Genomic DNA, 12,577 nt, shown 5'->3' on the forward strand with positions numbered 1-12,577 from the left:
TGCCGCTGACCCAGTTCAGCAGCTCATTTGCACTGACGGAAAGTTGGTGTCATGAATGCATTAATTAAGCTACACTTTTCACTGAGCTAATAATGTCAACATAGGCTCAAGATTGCACAGTGTGTGGGCTAAAGTGTCAGAAATGACTAGCCGAACAAATTGAAGAGACTGTAAACTCCCTGTTCCATCCCAAAATGACTATGTCCTGTTTTTTGGAATCATTATTGGTTTAATGTTAGGTCTTCTTCAGTGTGTTAGGCATTGGGGTAACTGACATTTTTTTAGGTTGAGTTGTTTCATGTGCAGGTTAATTTAGTGGAGCCTTACAGCAGAACAATGTATAAAATCCTCAAAAGCAACACAAATGAACAGAAACTATTGGAGCCAGTCACATAGCATTAAAAAGTGAGTGAGTTTCTTTTCTGAGATTCATTAATTGTGGATGAAACATTTATTAAACAGAAATTTCACCGCTGTACTGTAAATAGGATGATTTCTCAAAGCTGTCATCTCCTTTATAAAACTGGTGTCTATGATAAGAGCACACTGTAGAACAGCATACTGGAGTTAGTTATGTGAATCAAATGTACTGAGAGTTTGTACAGATGCCAGAATGCTGCCAGAGTTTTTGGCTGTGTTGTAACGTTGCTCTGGTGGTCACTTCCTCCTCCATACTTTGTTGTGTCTTCTTCCACAGCATGATATTTGGCCTCCTAACAGTCGTTTCTCCAAATTTACAATATTAAAGGCATCACTATAACAATTGAGGAAGGGTAGTATTTAATCCAAGACAGTCCAAGTCATCTGTTGGACTTTGATGATGAAGGATATTTGAATACGGACAAGACAAAATAATGTTTAATGTCATTCACATACAGGTACTTCCCACATGAGAACTATAGGAATCTACTTAAAGTGATGGTTCGGCGTAATTTCGACCTAGCATCATAGGCACCATGAGGTCTATCTAATATAAAATAGTGGAGTTAGAGCCATCATCTGAATGTCTTAGTACAGGCGCTAACGGGACCACCAGTGTATCTGCTAAATGACCCCACTAATAATGCCTGGATTGTTATCAAACTTCTACAGTAGTACAAATAGGGTCTTTACTCATAAATCAATGCATTGAAAAGTTTGTAAGTACACCAGGTGTTTATTAAAATAACACTTCTGATGGCTTTTACTCTGCTGCTACTGCTAAAGCTGTAAACATCGTCGAAATATCGCACGATCACTGAAATACCATGTGGTCTCGTGGTGGTCCTGTTAGCGCCTGGACTAAGCCATTCGGCTGATGACTCTAACTCCACTATTTTATATTAGATAGACCTCATGGTGCATATGACACTAGGTCGAAATTACGCCGAACCATCACTTTAAAATTGGTGAAATTGCCTCTAAGGTTGAGTTAACGCAGTCTTACACTTTGCAGCAGAAGAGAAACAAAGCTGGTTACCTTCTGACTAAAGGTCACAAAGCTCAGTTTTTTTCTCAGCAGGATAAATTCACTCTGCCTCTCTGCACCACTCTTTCTATTGCTCTCTCCACCTACGTGTGTACTGAGAGCCAGAAGTTCATGCCAATCTTGTGGGGGTTGTACAAAGGATTTCTAGGACATGTGAAGTACAGAAGGTAGATTAATGGAAAGCAGGGGTATAACAAAAAGCATATTTCAAAGACAAAATTAAGCCAGGAATGTAGTGAATATCAGAACAGTAGTGATGTGGCTAATGAGATGGAAGTTTTTTCTGTGTGGACTGTGTTTTAGCAGCTGCAGCAGGGTCACAGTTCTCCTGCTGAAAAAGAGCTGTGTGAAAGAACTTGGCACAAACTAAACAGTCCTTCCCTCCCACAGATCCCAGCGGCATCTGATCAGACTGCAATTGATACCTGCAAGGCAAAGGCTGCACCACTCGAGGTAGAAACTCATTCTTATAGTCTGTACCTTCTGCACGGCATTCACTCCTCCATCAGTGTATTATCATCGCTATCACCCTGTGTCTCATCACGACCGCCATCGTCATCATCATCATCACTGTCGACAGTCATACTACAATGAGGTTAGTGCTGCAATATTCGGTTTTAATTCATTTATTTAGATTAGATTCAGTAATCTCTTCCAAAATGATAGGACCAAAGAGACCAAACAGATTAAATAAACACTGTAAAATATATAATGACACAAAACAAATACGATGTGAAAATGCTAATTTATGCAGAGAATATAAAATTACACAGAGGACACACACCTCAAAGCTTTGCAAACAAATAATACACAGATGAGTGAGTTGTTGATAATTGCATTGTTTAACCAGATTCCACAGAGAGAGACTGAGAGATTATCGGGACTGTAATGTAATATTCAAACTGAAATGAGTCTAAGAATATTGGAAAGATTCAACCAATGCTCAAAGACTGATGAATGCTCTAAATAAATACAGGATACAGTTCCCAGATCATATAAAATAAAGAAAAAAGTGAGTCTGACAAAATAATTGCATATCTTGGAGGACACCTGTTGTCCTCAGGTCAAGGAAGGACTTAAGGTGGAAAAGAGGAAGGAAGTAAGGAGAAAAGGAAGGGAGGAAGGAAGGAAGGGAAGGAGTAAGGAGGGAGGGAGGAAGGGAGGAAAGACGGGAGGAAGGAAGGAAAGAAGGAAAGAAAGGAGTAAGGATGAAAAGAGGAAGGAATTTAGGAGAGAAGGAAGGGAGGAAGTAAAGGAGGATGGAAGCAAGGAAGGAAGGAAGGAAGGAAGGAAGCCAGGAAGGAAAGGATTAATGAGGAAAAGAGGAAGGAAGGAAGGAAGGAATGAAAGGATTAATGAGGAAAAGAGGAAGGAAGTAAGGAAGGAAGGAAGGAAGGGAGGGAGGGAGGGAGGGAGGATGGAAAGGAGGAAGGATGGAAGGAGGAGGGAGCAAAGAAAGAGGGGAGGAGGGGAAGAAGGAAGGAAAAATTAAAGGAGGACGACCCAAGTATCATGACCATTTCTACTATTTTACATGATTAAACAATCTCAACATTAATTTTCATGCTGTTCTATAATTACTGGCAATACAGGAAAGATTATTGAAATTAATTCTCAATTAACACTCACCACCAAAATCTGCATTTGCTCTATAGCAAAAAAAAAGATAATTAATTTTAAAGTGGATTTCAATCTACTTAGCCACATTTAGTTCTCAGCTTGACATAATACTATCCTCACTTCCTGCCGTGTTAACACTTACAGTAAGGACAACGTCTATGTATGTGGACCCATCTCTTAAATGTTGCTATTGCTCATGTCTGCAAGTCTCTATGTGAATATCTGCCCAAAAAACCAAGTGCTGTCCACATTTTGCCATCCTGATGAACATAACTGGCAATTTTTCATGTGATGCAAACTGGCCCACAAATACATCATTACAGCACTGGTTCCCAAACTTTCTCTGCTGGGTCGCCCTTTGGTTGATGAGAAAATGGGTTAGGGTTAGGGTTATTTTCAGAGTAAAGGCCCATTTATGCTCAACGTACATACAAAAATGTATCCGTCCTTTTCAAACGATGTTACCTTCACTGCTCACATACTTCCATGCATCCTTTACGTTGGCATGGATGTTAACCAATACATCCACCAGGGGGCAGCACAGAGTCAAAATTTTATGACAACAACAAACTCAAAAACAAACATGGCGACTGTGGAGGAGATATTGATAATGTTCCTCTTGCATAAAAGATAAAAACGATATGTTTAAAGTTTCTAACCAACTCGAACAACCTTTCCTCAAAAAGTTCTCCATTGTTATTTCTTCTTCGTATCTCACTAGAGCTACGTATCGAGTAGTGAGAGCGACACTGCCCCCCCATGGTTGCCGGTGGTACTCCGTTTGGTCCGAAGCACTGACAGAAGGCTCCGTCCCTATCTGTATCCGTATTTAACGTTGAGCATAAATGGGCCTTAATAGGTTTTTTTAAACTGTGTTAGTATTCAATACGTGGGAGCCCAGTCAAAAACTTGTCCATGTCTTGATAGCAGTGTCCAAGCATGACTCATTCATTTAGCCCTGTAGCTGTAGAATAAAACGGTCGGGAATGAATGGGACACATCTGGAGATAGGAAATTTTGGTAGATGATACTAGAAAATAAAACAGGATGTTGTTCTACAGCCGACCCCCATTGGGTTAGAGTATGAGTGCTGACAACCAAAGCTGATCCATTTGTTTTTATAGCATGAGCTGTGAAAACTAGATTTACTGCAGCTGCCTTATACCACAGGCTACACATCGCTGCAGCAGTTACTTTCAGACCTAGAGACTGCATGTTCAAAAATGAAGTTTATTTCCTATTTTAATGATGTGTTGTAAAGCTCTGTAAAGGCAAAATGTCAGCTGGGGTCTGTGGTGGTAACTATGAGCATTTTTATCACCAATATTTCATTGACAAAAACACTCCTTTCTCAGACTGGCTTAGCATTTTACCATCATAGTACTGCCACACATATCTAAGCTAAAACCCACCTCAGCTGTATGTACACATGAAAAAGTGTCATGCAAAGAGGGGACTTTTTCCCAAACAAGCAGAGCTAAATCTTCCAGAGAGTTTGGCAGTGACAGATGGTGGGAAATGAGAATGTCCTGAGTGACACAGTAAATCTTCTGCAATAAAGCCAGCAGCACTGGGAAGGAGGATCAAGGACAGGAGGCAACATCTTTCAGTGACAGACAGGCACTGGGGTTGGTGAACAAAATTACCCCTGGAGTGAAATGTTTGATAGGAGGTTAACCCTCCTGTTGTCTTCGAGTCAAGGAAGGGAGGAAGGAAGGAAAGGGAGGAAAAGAGGGAAGGAAGGAAAGGAGGGAGGAAGGAAGGACACAGGAAATAAGGTAGGAGGGTTTTTTTGAGGGAGAAAGGAAAAGATGAAGGGAGGAAGGAAGGAAAGAAGGACAGAGGAAAGAAGGAAGGAAGGTAGGAGGGAGGGAGGGAGGGAGGAAGGAAAAGATGAAGGGAGGAAAGAAGGAAAGAATGACAGGAAAGAATGACAGGAAAGAGAGGAAGGAAAGAAGGAGGGAGGGAGGAAGGAAGGAAGAAAGAGGGATGGAGGACAAAAAGAAGGAAGAGAGGAAAGAGAGAAGGAAGGACGGAAGGAAGGAAGGAAGGAAGGGAGGAAGGAAGGAAAGAAGGAAGGAAGGACAGAGGAAATAAGGAAGGAAGGAAGGTAGGAGGGAGGAGAGAGGGAGAAAGGAAAAGATGAAAGGAGGAAGGAAGGAACGAAAGAAAGAAGGAAGGATGGAAGGAGGGAGGGAGGAAGGGAGGGAGAAAGGAAAAGATAAAGGGAGGAAGGAAGGAAAAAATGACAGAGGAAATAAGGAAGGGAGGAAGGTAGGGGGAAGGAAGGAAAGAAGAAGGGAGGGAGAAAGGAAAAGATAAAGGGAGGAAGGAAGGAAGGAAGGAAAGAATGACAGAGGAAATAAGGAAGGGAGGAAGGTAGGGGGAAGGAAGGAAAGAAGAAGGGACGGAGGAAGGCAGGACAGAAGGAAGGAAGAAAGGGGGATGGAGGATGAAAAGAAGGAAGGGAGGAAAGAGAGAAGGAGGGATGAAGGAAGGAAGGTAGGAGGGAGGAGGGGAGGGAGAAAGGAAAAGATTAAGGGAGGAAAGAAGGAAAGAAGGACAGAGGAAAGAAGGAAGGAAGGCAGGAGGGAGGAAAGGAGAGAGAAAGGAAAAGTGGGAAGGAAGGAAGGTAGGGGGAAGGAAGGAAAGGAAGAAAAAGTGGGAAGGAAGGAAAGGAGGGGGAAAGAAGGAAGGAAGGACAGAGGAAATAAGGAAGGAAGGAAGGTAGGAGGGAGGAAGAAAGAAAGAAAGAAGGAAAGAAGGAAAGAAGGAAGGAACAGTCAAAACAGACAGGGTCAATTTGACCCGGGAGGACGACAGGAAGGTTAAAATTAGATAGAACTACTGCTTATTTGATTTTGGACTGTAGCTCAGCTTCAGTTGGTCCAGTTTCGAATGCTCAGCTCAACAAGTAACTGCAAATAAAGTCAAGCTTGAGCATAATAAGAACACTGTGTTAACTTTACTTAAAGCCAATCCTAAATCTTACTTAAACCCTTCCAAGTCCTCATCCTAAATGACCCAATTATCAAATCTCCGCTGGGGGGCTGCCAGGTTATTCCTAGAGTTACTGGGCTGGTGTTTTAATGAGTGCTGTTCATTAGCAGCATCAAACACACTGCAGTATAACAGTCTCCTAGTCTCTGTCCAGTCACATTCACATGACTGAAGGAGACATTGTTTGATGTCCATAACAATGCAGAGTTGTCTTTTGTCTCTGTCTTTAAGCCTTTAACCTTCCTGTCGTCCTCCCGGGTCAAATTGACCCCGTCTGTTTTGACTGTTCCTTCCGTCCTTCTTTCTTTTCCTCCCTTCCTTCTTTCCTCCCTCCTTCATTCCCTTCCTTCCCTTCTTTCTTTCTTCCTTTCCTTCCAGCCTTCCTTCCTTTCCTTCCTTATTTCCTTTTCTCCCTTCCTTCCTCCCTCCTTTTCTTCCTTCCTTCCTTCCCTTCCTTCCTCCCTTCCTCGTTCCTTCTTTCCTTTCCTGCCTTCCTTCCTCACTCCCTCCCTCCTTCCTCCCTTCCTTCTTTCCTCTGTCCTTTTTTCCTTCCTTCCTCGTTCCTTTCCTCCCTCCCTTCCTCCTACCTTCCCTCCCTCATTCCCCCTCCTTTCCTTCTTCCTTCCTTCCTTGACTTGAGGACAACAGGAGAGTTAAATGATATTTTTTATTTAATTTTTATGTTTGTATTATTCTTGACAAATTAAAAGTGCAGATCCAAATGCAAAAATGTATTTGCCTGAACCATCAAATAATTGCCAGAAAATTCTTTAAAAAATAAAATTCTTTAAAATAGAGTTTACTGGACCTTCTGACAAGTAAAGATTAATTAAATAACACTTTGCATTTATGAGTTTTGTTTTGTATCATATTTGATACACTGAGAATTTTTAGCAATTTATTTTTCATAGAATCTTTTTTTTTAAACACATGAAAACATATTGATTATAACGTTTTAAAGCACCATTTAAACCTTTTTATGCATGATAATAATATACAATGCATTGAATGAAATAAAATGAAAATGGACAGATTTACAGATAAATGACTTCTATACCTGCAGGAAGTTACCATAAAATATGCTACAAAATATTTAGTAATTCAACATAGCATTGGTTTATCTTTGTACTACATGTATCTGATCTTCAGGTTTTCGGGAATGGAATATGATTTAAAGGTCTCTAAAACTCATGTATCCAATATGATACATTTGATGATACAAGGTTAAACATTTATCTGAAGCTAATATGAAGCTTCAGCCCAAATGAGTCAAATCAAGTAGATATCTTTCAACGTTACAGTCTTTATGTTAATATACTTCCACCACAGCTCAACAGGGGGATACTGTGTGAGGAAACACAAAGAGAGAATTCAATGCTGTAAAGACTGTAAGTGCTGTAGATATCAACTTGATGTGATATGACTAAGTCAGGCTGCTGGAGCCTCATATAAGCTTCAGATAAATCTTTATATGCATTTTTGAACAAAACGATGGTGGATTCTGGCCCCCGTCATTTAGATTAAAAGGCACATTTGAAGGAGATCTTTTAATAGCCAGTTTGAACAGGAAGAATTATTACAGCGAGGAGCTTTCACTGTTCATATGAACACTTCCTGTTTTAAGACAGCCTTAAAGTATTGTGACCCACCCTGTCTTTTAACCTTCCTGTCGTCCTCCCGGGTCAAATTGACCCCGTCTGTTTTGATTGTTCTTTCTTTTCTCCCTTCCTTCCTCCCTCCTTTCCTTCCTTCCCTCCCTCTCTCTCTCCCTCCTCCCTTCCTCCCTCCCTTCCATCCTTCCATCCTTCCTTCCTTCCTTCCTTCCTTCCTTCCTCCCTCCCTTCCATCCTTCCCTCCTCCCTTCCTTCCTTCTTCGTCCCTCCTTTCCTTCCTTCCTTCCTTCCTCCCTCCTTTTCTTCCTTCCTTCCTCCCTTCCTTCCATCCCTCCTTCCATCCATCCTTCCTCCCTCCCTCCCTCCTTTCCTTCCTCCATCCCTTCCTTCCTTCCTTCCTTCCTTCCTCCCTCCCTCCTCCCTTCCTTGACTCGAGGACAACAGGAGGGTTAAACCTAACTCAACTGAATGGCCTTTATAGAAGTGTGGACAGCCTAAAAAGCCTTTGCGGTCATGTCAAAACTTTTTCATATACAAACAGAATTAAAGGAAAGTAACTTGCATAGAATCTTGCATAAAACATATAAAATAAAAATAAGCACAGAGATCTCAGCCAACCTACATGCCGCCTACTCATCCACCCACACACACTTAAACAAGCTGTGGCCCTGGGTTTTTTGGACGTAGCAATGTACTTCCTCTAAGTCCTCTTTTACCTAACATTATCAGATTTTGTCTTCTTTGTTTTTTGCATGAGGCACTTATTATATTTTAAGTTAAAGGTGCACTACAATAAACTTTAATATGAACACTGCAACAACCCAAAACAAGAATTTACCCCTGAATGTTGCACTTAGTGTTAAATTTCAAACTATATTCATAATTATCTTTGGGAACACTTTCTGTACTTAATAAATAAGTGATGCATATAGAGTGTTGCAGTGCTGTACTGCAGGGCTAAGCCTCCTGTGAGCCATCTGCCAAAAATGTTCAGAGCATGGAGCGCTTCCAATTTTTCTTAAATCTCTCTCTGAGCAATTCTCTTTTCGTCTTGTAATCTGTTTTTTTTTTGCTGTACTATTGCTTTGTTTTTCTATCCCTCTGTTCCAACCTCCCTCTCTTCCTCCTGTTTGTTTTTCTCAATCTCTTGGTCGTACTCTTGTTTTCCCTTTTCATTTGTGCTCTTTCTCTGGCGATATGTGAAAAAGCTCTCTGTCTCTTTAGCCTACTTTTCCCCCATGTTGTGCCTCTTGTCTCTTGTGCATTCATAATCTCTCTCCCAATTGGTGAGTTTTTGTTCTTTCCCCCTCTTATGCAGCTGCCTAATTTCTGTTTTCTTGTCTTACTCATGCTCTCTTTCTCTCACAGCTGGAATGTGATAATTTCATCACAGTCATTCAGAAAGTAAATGACACATTCATTATATGTGGGACCAACGCTGGAAGCCCCAGATGCTGGATGCTGGTAAGAGCTTCCTCAGAAAAAATCAGTTGAAAAGTTGTCATATATTCCTCTGCAGCCACGGCAAATGTCACTTTTTTTTATCATGTGCTGCTGTGGCTGCTGCTCCTCGAGACTGAGCAATCTCAACATCAATTGAAATTAGCATTTATTTATTTTCTCACATACTTCCAATGCTCTTTTGATGATGAGAGCTGGATATTATTCATTGACTCGGTAATGAATCAGTGATGCCAAACAGGTAGCAGATAACAAATTCTCTGCTGCTAATAAAAAGATAAGTGGATGTCAGGTATTTGGATAGAAAGATTTATAATGATGTAGTTCAAATGTCTTCTCCCTCTCCTGACAGGTAAATGAGACTGTGCTGACTGATGTTCAGGGAAATGGGCAGATCGCATCAGCCTCTGACATCTCACCCCCCTACCCTTCCCAGAGGTCCATCAGCTTGCCTACAGGTAACAAGAGATAACAAAAACCCTACAAAGAGAAAGCACAGCCAGCGAAGGAGAAACTTACAAAAACATAATCACAGATGCTTCATGATTCAATACCAACGCTATGCAATCGAGGAACTCTAGTTGGACTAATTGAGCAATGTGTTTAAAGACTGATCAGATACCAAAACGCTGCACAGTGGTTTATAAGACTCACAGACAGGATTTTACATCTCTGGAAAGTAATTACATTGGCAGCTATTTACAGTTCAGACGATCCTATTGTAAACTGTCCAAATACAGAGTTCATGTTACAGAGTAATCCACCACGAATGTCCACTTGCTAGCACGAAAATTGGCCAATTCAGTACCATGATGTCACGCTGTGGTAGATTTTCTCTTTCTCACTCAAAATGGATAAAAGGGCTGTGTTTATTTTCAGGACAGGGCTAATGTTTGTCTGAATGTGGCCTTAGACCAGGGGTGTCAAACATGCGGCCCGTGGGCCAGATCCAGCCCGCCAAGGGGTCTTATCCGGCCCACTTTCCTTTTTCCTCCCTTCCTTACATCTTCCCTTCCTTCCTTTCATGTCTTCTTTTTCTTCCTTCCTTCTTTCCTTCCTTCCTTCCATCTTTCATACCTGTCTACTCTTCCTTCTCCTCCTTCTTTCCCTTCCTTTCTTCCTTCTATATGTCCTTCCTCCCTTTCTTCCTTCCATCATTCCTTCCTTCATTCCTTTATTCCTTCCGTCTTTCATTCCTGTCTACTCTTCCTTCTCCTCCATCTTTTCCTTCCTTTCTTCCTTCTATTTGTCCTTCCTTCCCCATCTTTTTAATGATCCGGCCCATGTGAGATTAAATTGGGCAGTATGTGGCCCTTGAATGAAAATGAGTTTGACACCCATGCCTTAGACCCTCAATTCAAATAAGGAAAAAACCCTCCAAAAAAAAAAAAAAAAGGAACCAACACCAACAAACTCCCCTGAGTGCCAAAACACGCAGCCCTCAACCATCTGTCATTGAGCTGTTGCGCAACCGAATGCACTAAACAGATTCAGGAAGTTTTCAGGCTGATGTTTGTGTAGCTGTTGGAGGCTGAAGAGAAGTGATACTTTATGAAAGGGTCTTTATAGCCAGGAAAACGTTTTTTCTGAAAAAAACAAGCAATTTTTACAAACTGGTGATGCCTTCAGGCTTTTCTTTACCTCCATTACTCTTCAGTCTCAAGGTTTACACAACCATATAAATGTAAACTGAAGAGATGGTCACATTTTAAACTGTCTCCTATATCCAATGGTGCATCGTCAGTACCGGTGGCCATCAAGATACTCATTGTGTAATCTCATAAAGAAGCCATGCCCCTGGTATTTCTCCCGAAAATACCCTTAAAGCCAGGGGTGTCAAACTCATTTTCATTCAAGGGCCACATACTGCCCAATTTAATCTCACATGGGCCGGATCATTAAAAACAGAAAGGAAGGAAGGAGGGAAGGAAGAAAGGAAGGAAGGAAGGCAGGAAGGAAGGACAGATCGAAGGAAGGAAGGAAGGAAGGAAGGAAGGAAGGAAGGGAGGGAGGGAGGGAGGAAGGAATGAAAATAAGACAGGAAGGAAGGAAAGAAGGAAGAAAAAGAAGTAAGGAAGGATGGAAGGAACGAAGGAAGGAAGGAAAATAAGACAGGAAGGAAGGAAGGAAGGAAGGAATAAAAAGAAGACATGAAAGAAGGAAAGAAGAAAGTAAGGACAGATGGTAGGCAAGAAGGAAGGAAGAAAAAGAAGACAGAAAGGAAGGAAGGGAAAATGGAAGGAAGGAATAAGGAAAGTGGGCCGCACTGGACCCCTCTGCGGGCCGGATCTGGCCCACGGGCCGCATGTTTGACATCCCTGCCTTAATCTAACAAAATGTTATGTTTTGCAAATGCAGCTGTGTTAGATTCAACTGAAAGGTAAATGTCGGGGGTGTAACTGATCCTATTTCATGAGGTCGCCACAGAGAATTTCCATGTTTCCTTTCTCCTCTCTGCAGGGAACGTCTCTTCTAATTATGTGATTATTTAGCAGCGCCGAGCTAAATGAACTAAATAGAGATGTTCCGAATTAAAACGACCTTTCAGTTTAGTCACAGTGCACAATGAGGGATGGACAAATTGACGATCCGTCTGAATTAAATGCAGATAGATTGTTTGTTGAGACACTCGGGTCAGTGAGAGAAGGGTCTGTGCTGCAGGAATGCTCGTTCAGAAAGAGGATCAATCGTCGAAACAATGAGCTAGCTTGAGTTGAGCAGAATCTGAACAACGATCAGTCCTAATTAAGCTCTAAACGGGGGTTATAAGAATTTGGTGACTGCTCATTGGTTCAGGCAGCTATTCTGCCTTGATGTCTTCTTTGCTCTTGCTCTCCTTTTTCTCTTCTGCTCCCCTGTTTTTTATTCTGTCAGTGGCCTCCCGGGTCTCCTTTTTTTTCTATCTTCACTCTTCGCTTGTGTTTAATGTTTCGCTTTCTGTATTTTCCTGCCCTCCCGCTTCAGTCAATCCCCCCTCTGTGTCACTCCAATCTCTCTTCCTCTCTCTCTGAACCTTGTACCCATCCATCACGCTCACTGCCTGCCTTTTTCTTTTTTTACCCACTGTTCACCCTCTGTTCTCCTCTCCATCTCTTTTCCCTCGCTGTCTCAGATGGGAGTCTGTATTCGGCTATGTCGTCGGTGGGAGGTCAGACTGGCTCGATCCGCCGTACGTTTGGCTCCCAGAAACTCCTGAAGACGGAGAACATTTGGCTGCTGAGTGAGTAGGAGGAGTGTCGTGCAGAAACAGGTTTAAACCAATGAATATGGAGACCATAGGTAGTGGGTAGTGTAAATGATCTACTATCATTCCCATGGGAATAATTCCATGCAGGCAGTCATTGTGTTTATGGCTTCGGTTCATGTTATTAACAGCATTAGCAGCTCCTTGTTGTATTGAGTAGAAAATTGGATA

The 12,577-nt window shown here is 41.8% G+C and overlaps 1 protein-coding gene across 1 annotated transcript in view; it reads left to right on the forward strand.

Annotated features, from left to right (window-relative positions):
- The window catches only part of si:ch211-113g11.6 (uncharacterized protein LOC559008 homolog), a 44,906-nt gene that overhangs the window by 9,287 nt on the left and 23,042 nt on the right, over nucleotides 1-12,577 (forward strand). Inside the window, exons 3-6 of the mRNA XM_053326952.1 lie at nucleotides 1,859-1,921; nucleotides 9,070-9,165; nucleotides 9,515-9,620; nucleotides 12,275-12,382. Of these exons, the coding sequence (XP_053182927.1) occupies nucleotides 1,859-1,921; nucleotides 9,070-9,165; nucleotides 9,515-9,620; nucleotides 12,275-12,382 (373 nt within the window). The remainder of the gene's footprint in view (nucleotides 1-1,858; nucleotides 1,922-9,069; nucleotides 9,166-9,514; nucleotides 9,621-12,274; nucleotides 12,383-12,577) is intronic.

Source organism: Scomber japonicus, chromosome 10 (assembly GCF_027409825.1).
Source record: "Scomber japonicus isolate fScoJap1 chromosome 10, fScoJap1.pri, whole genome shotgun sequence".
NCBI classification, from domain to species: domain Eukaryota; kingdom Metazoa; phylum Chordata; class Actinopteri; order Scombriformes; family Scombridae; genus Scomber; species Scomber japonicus.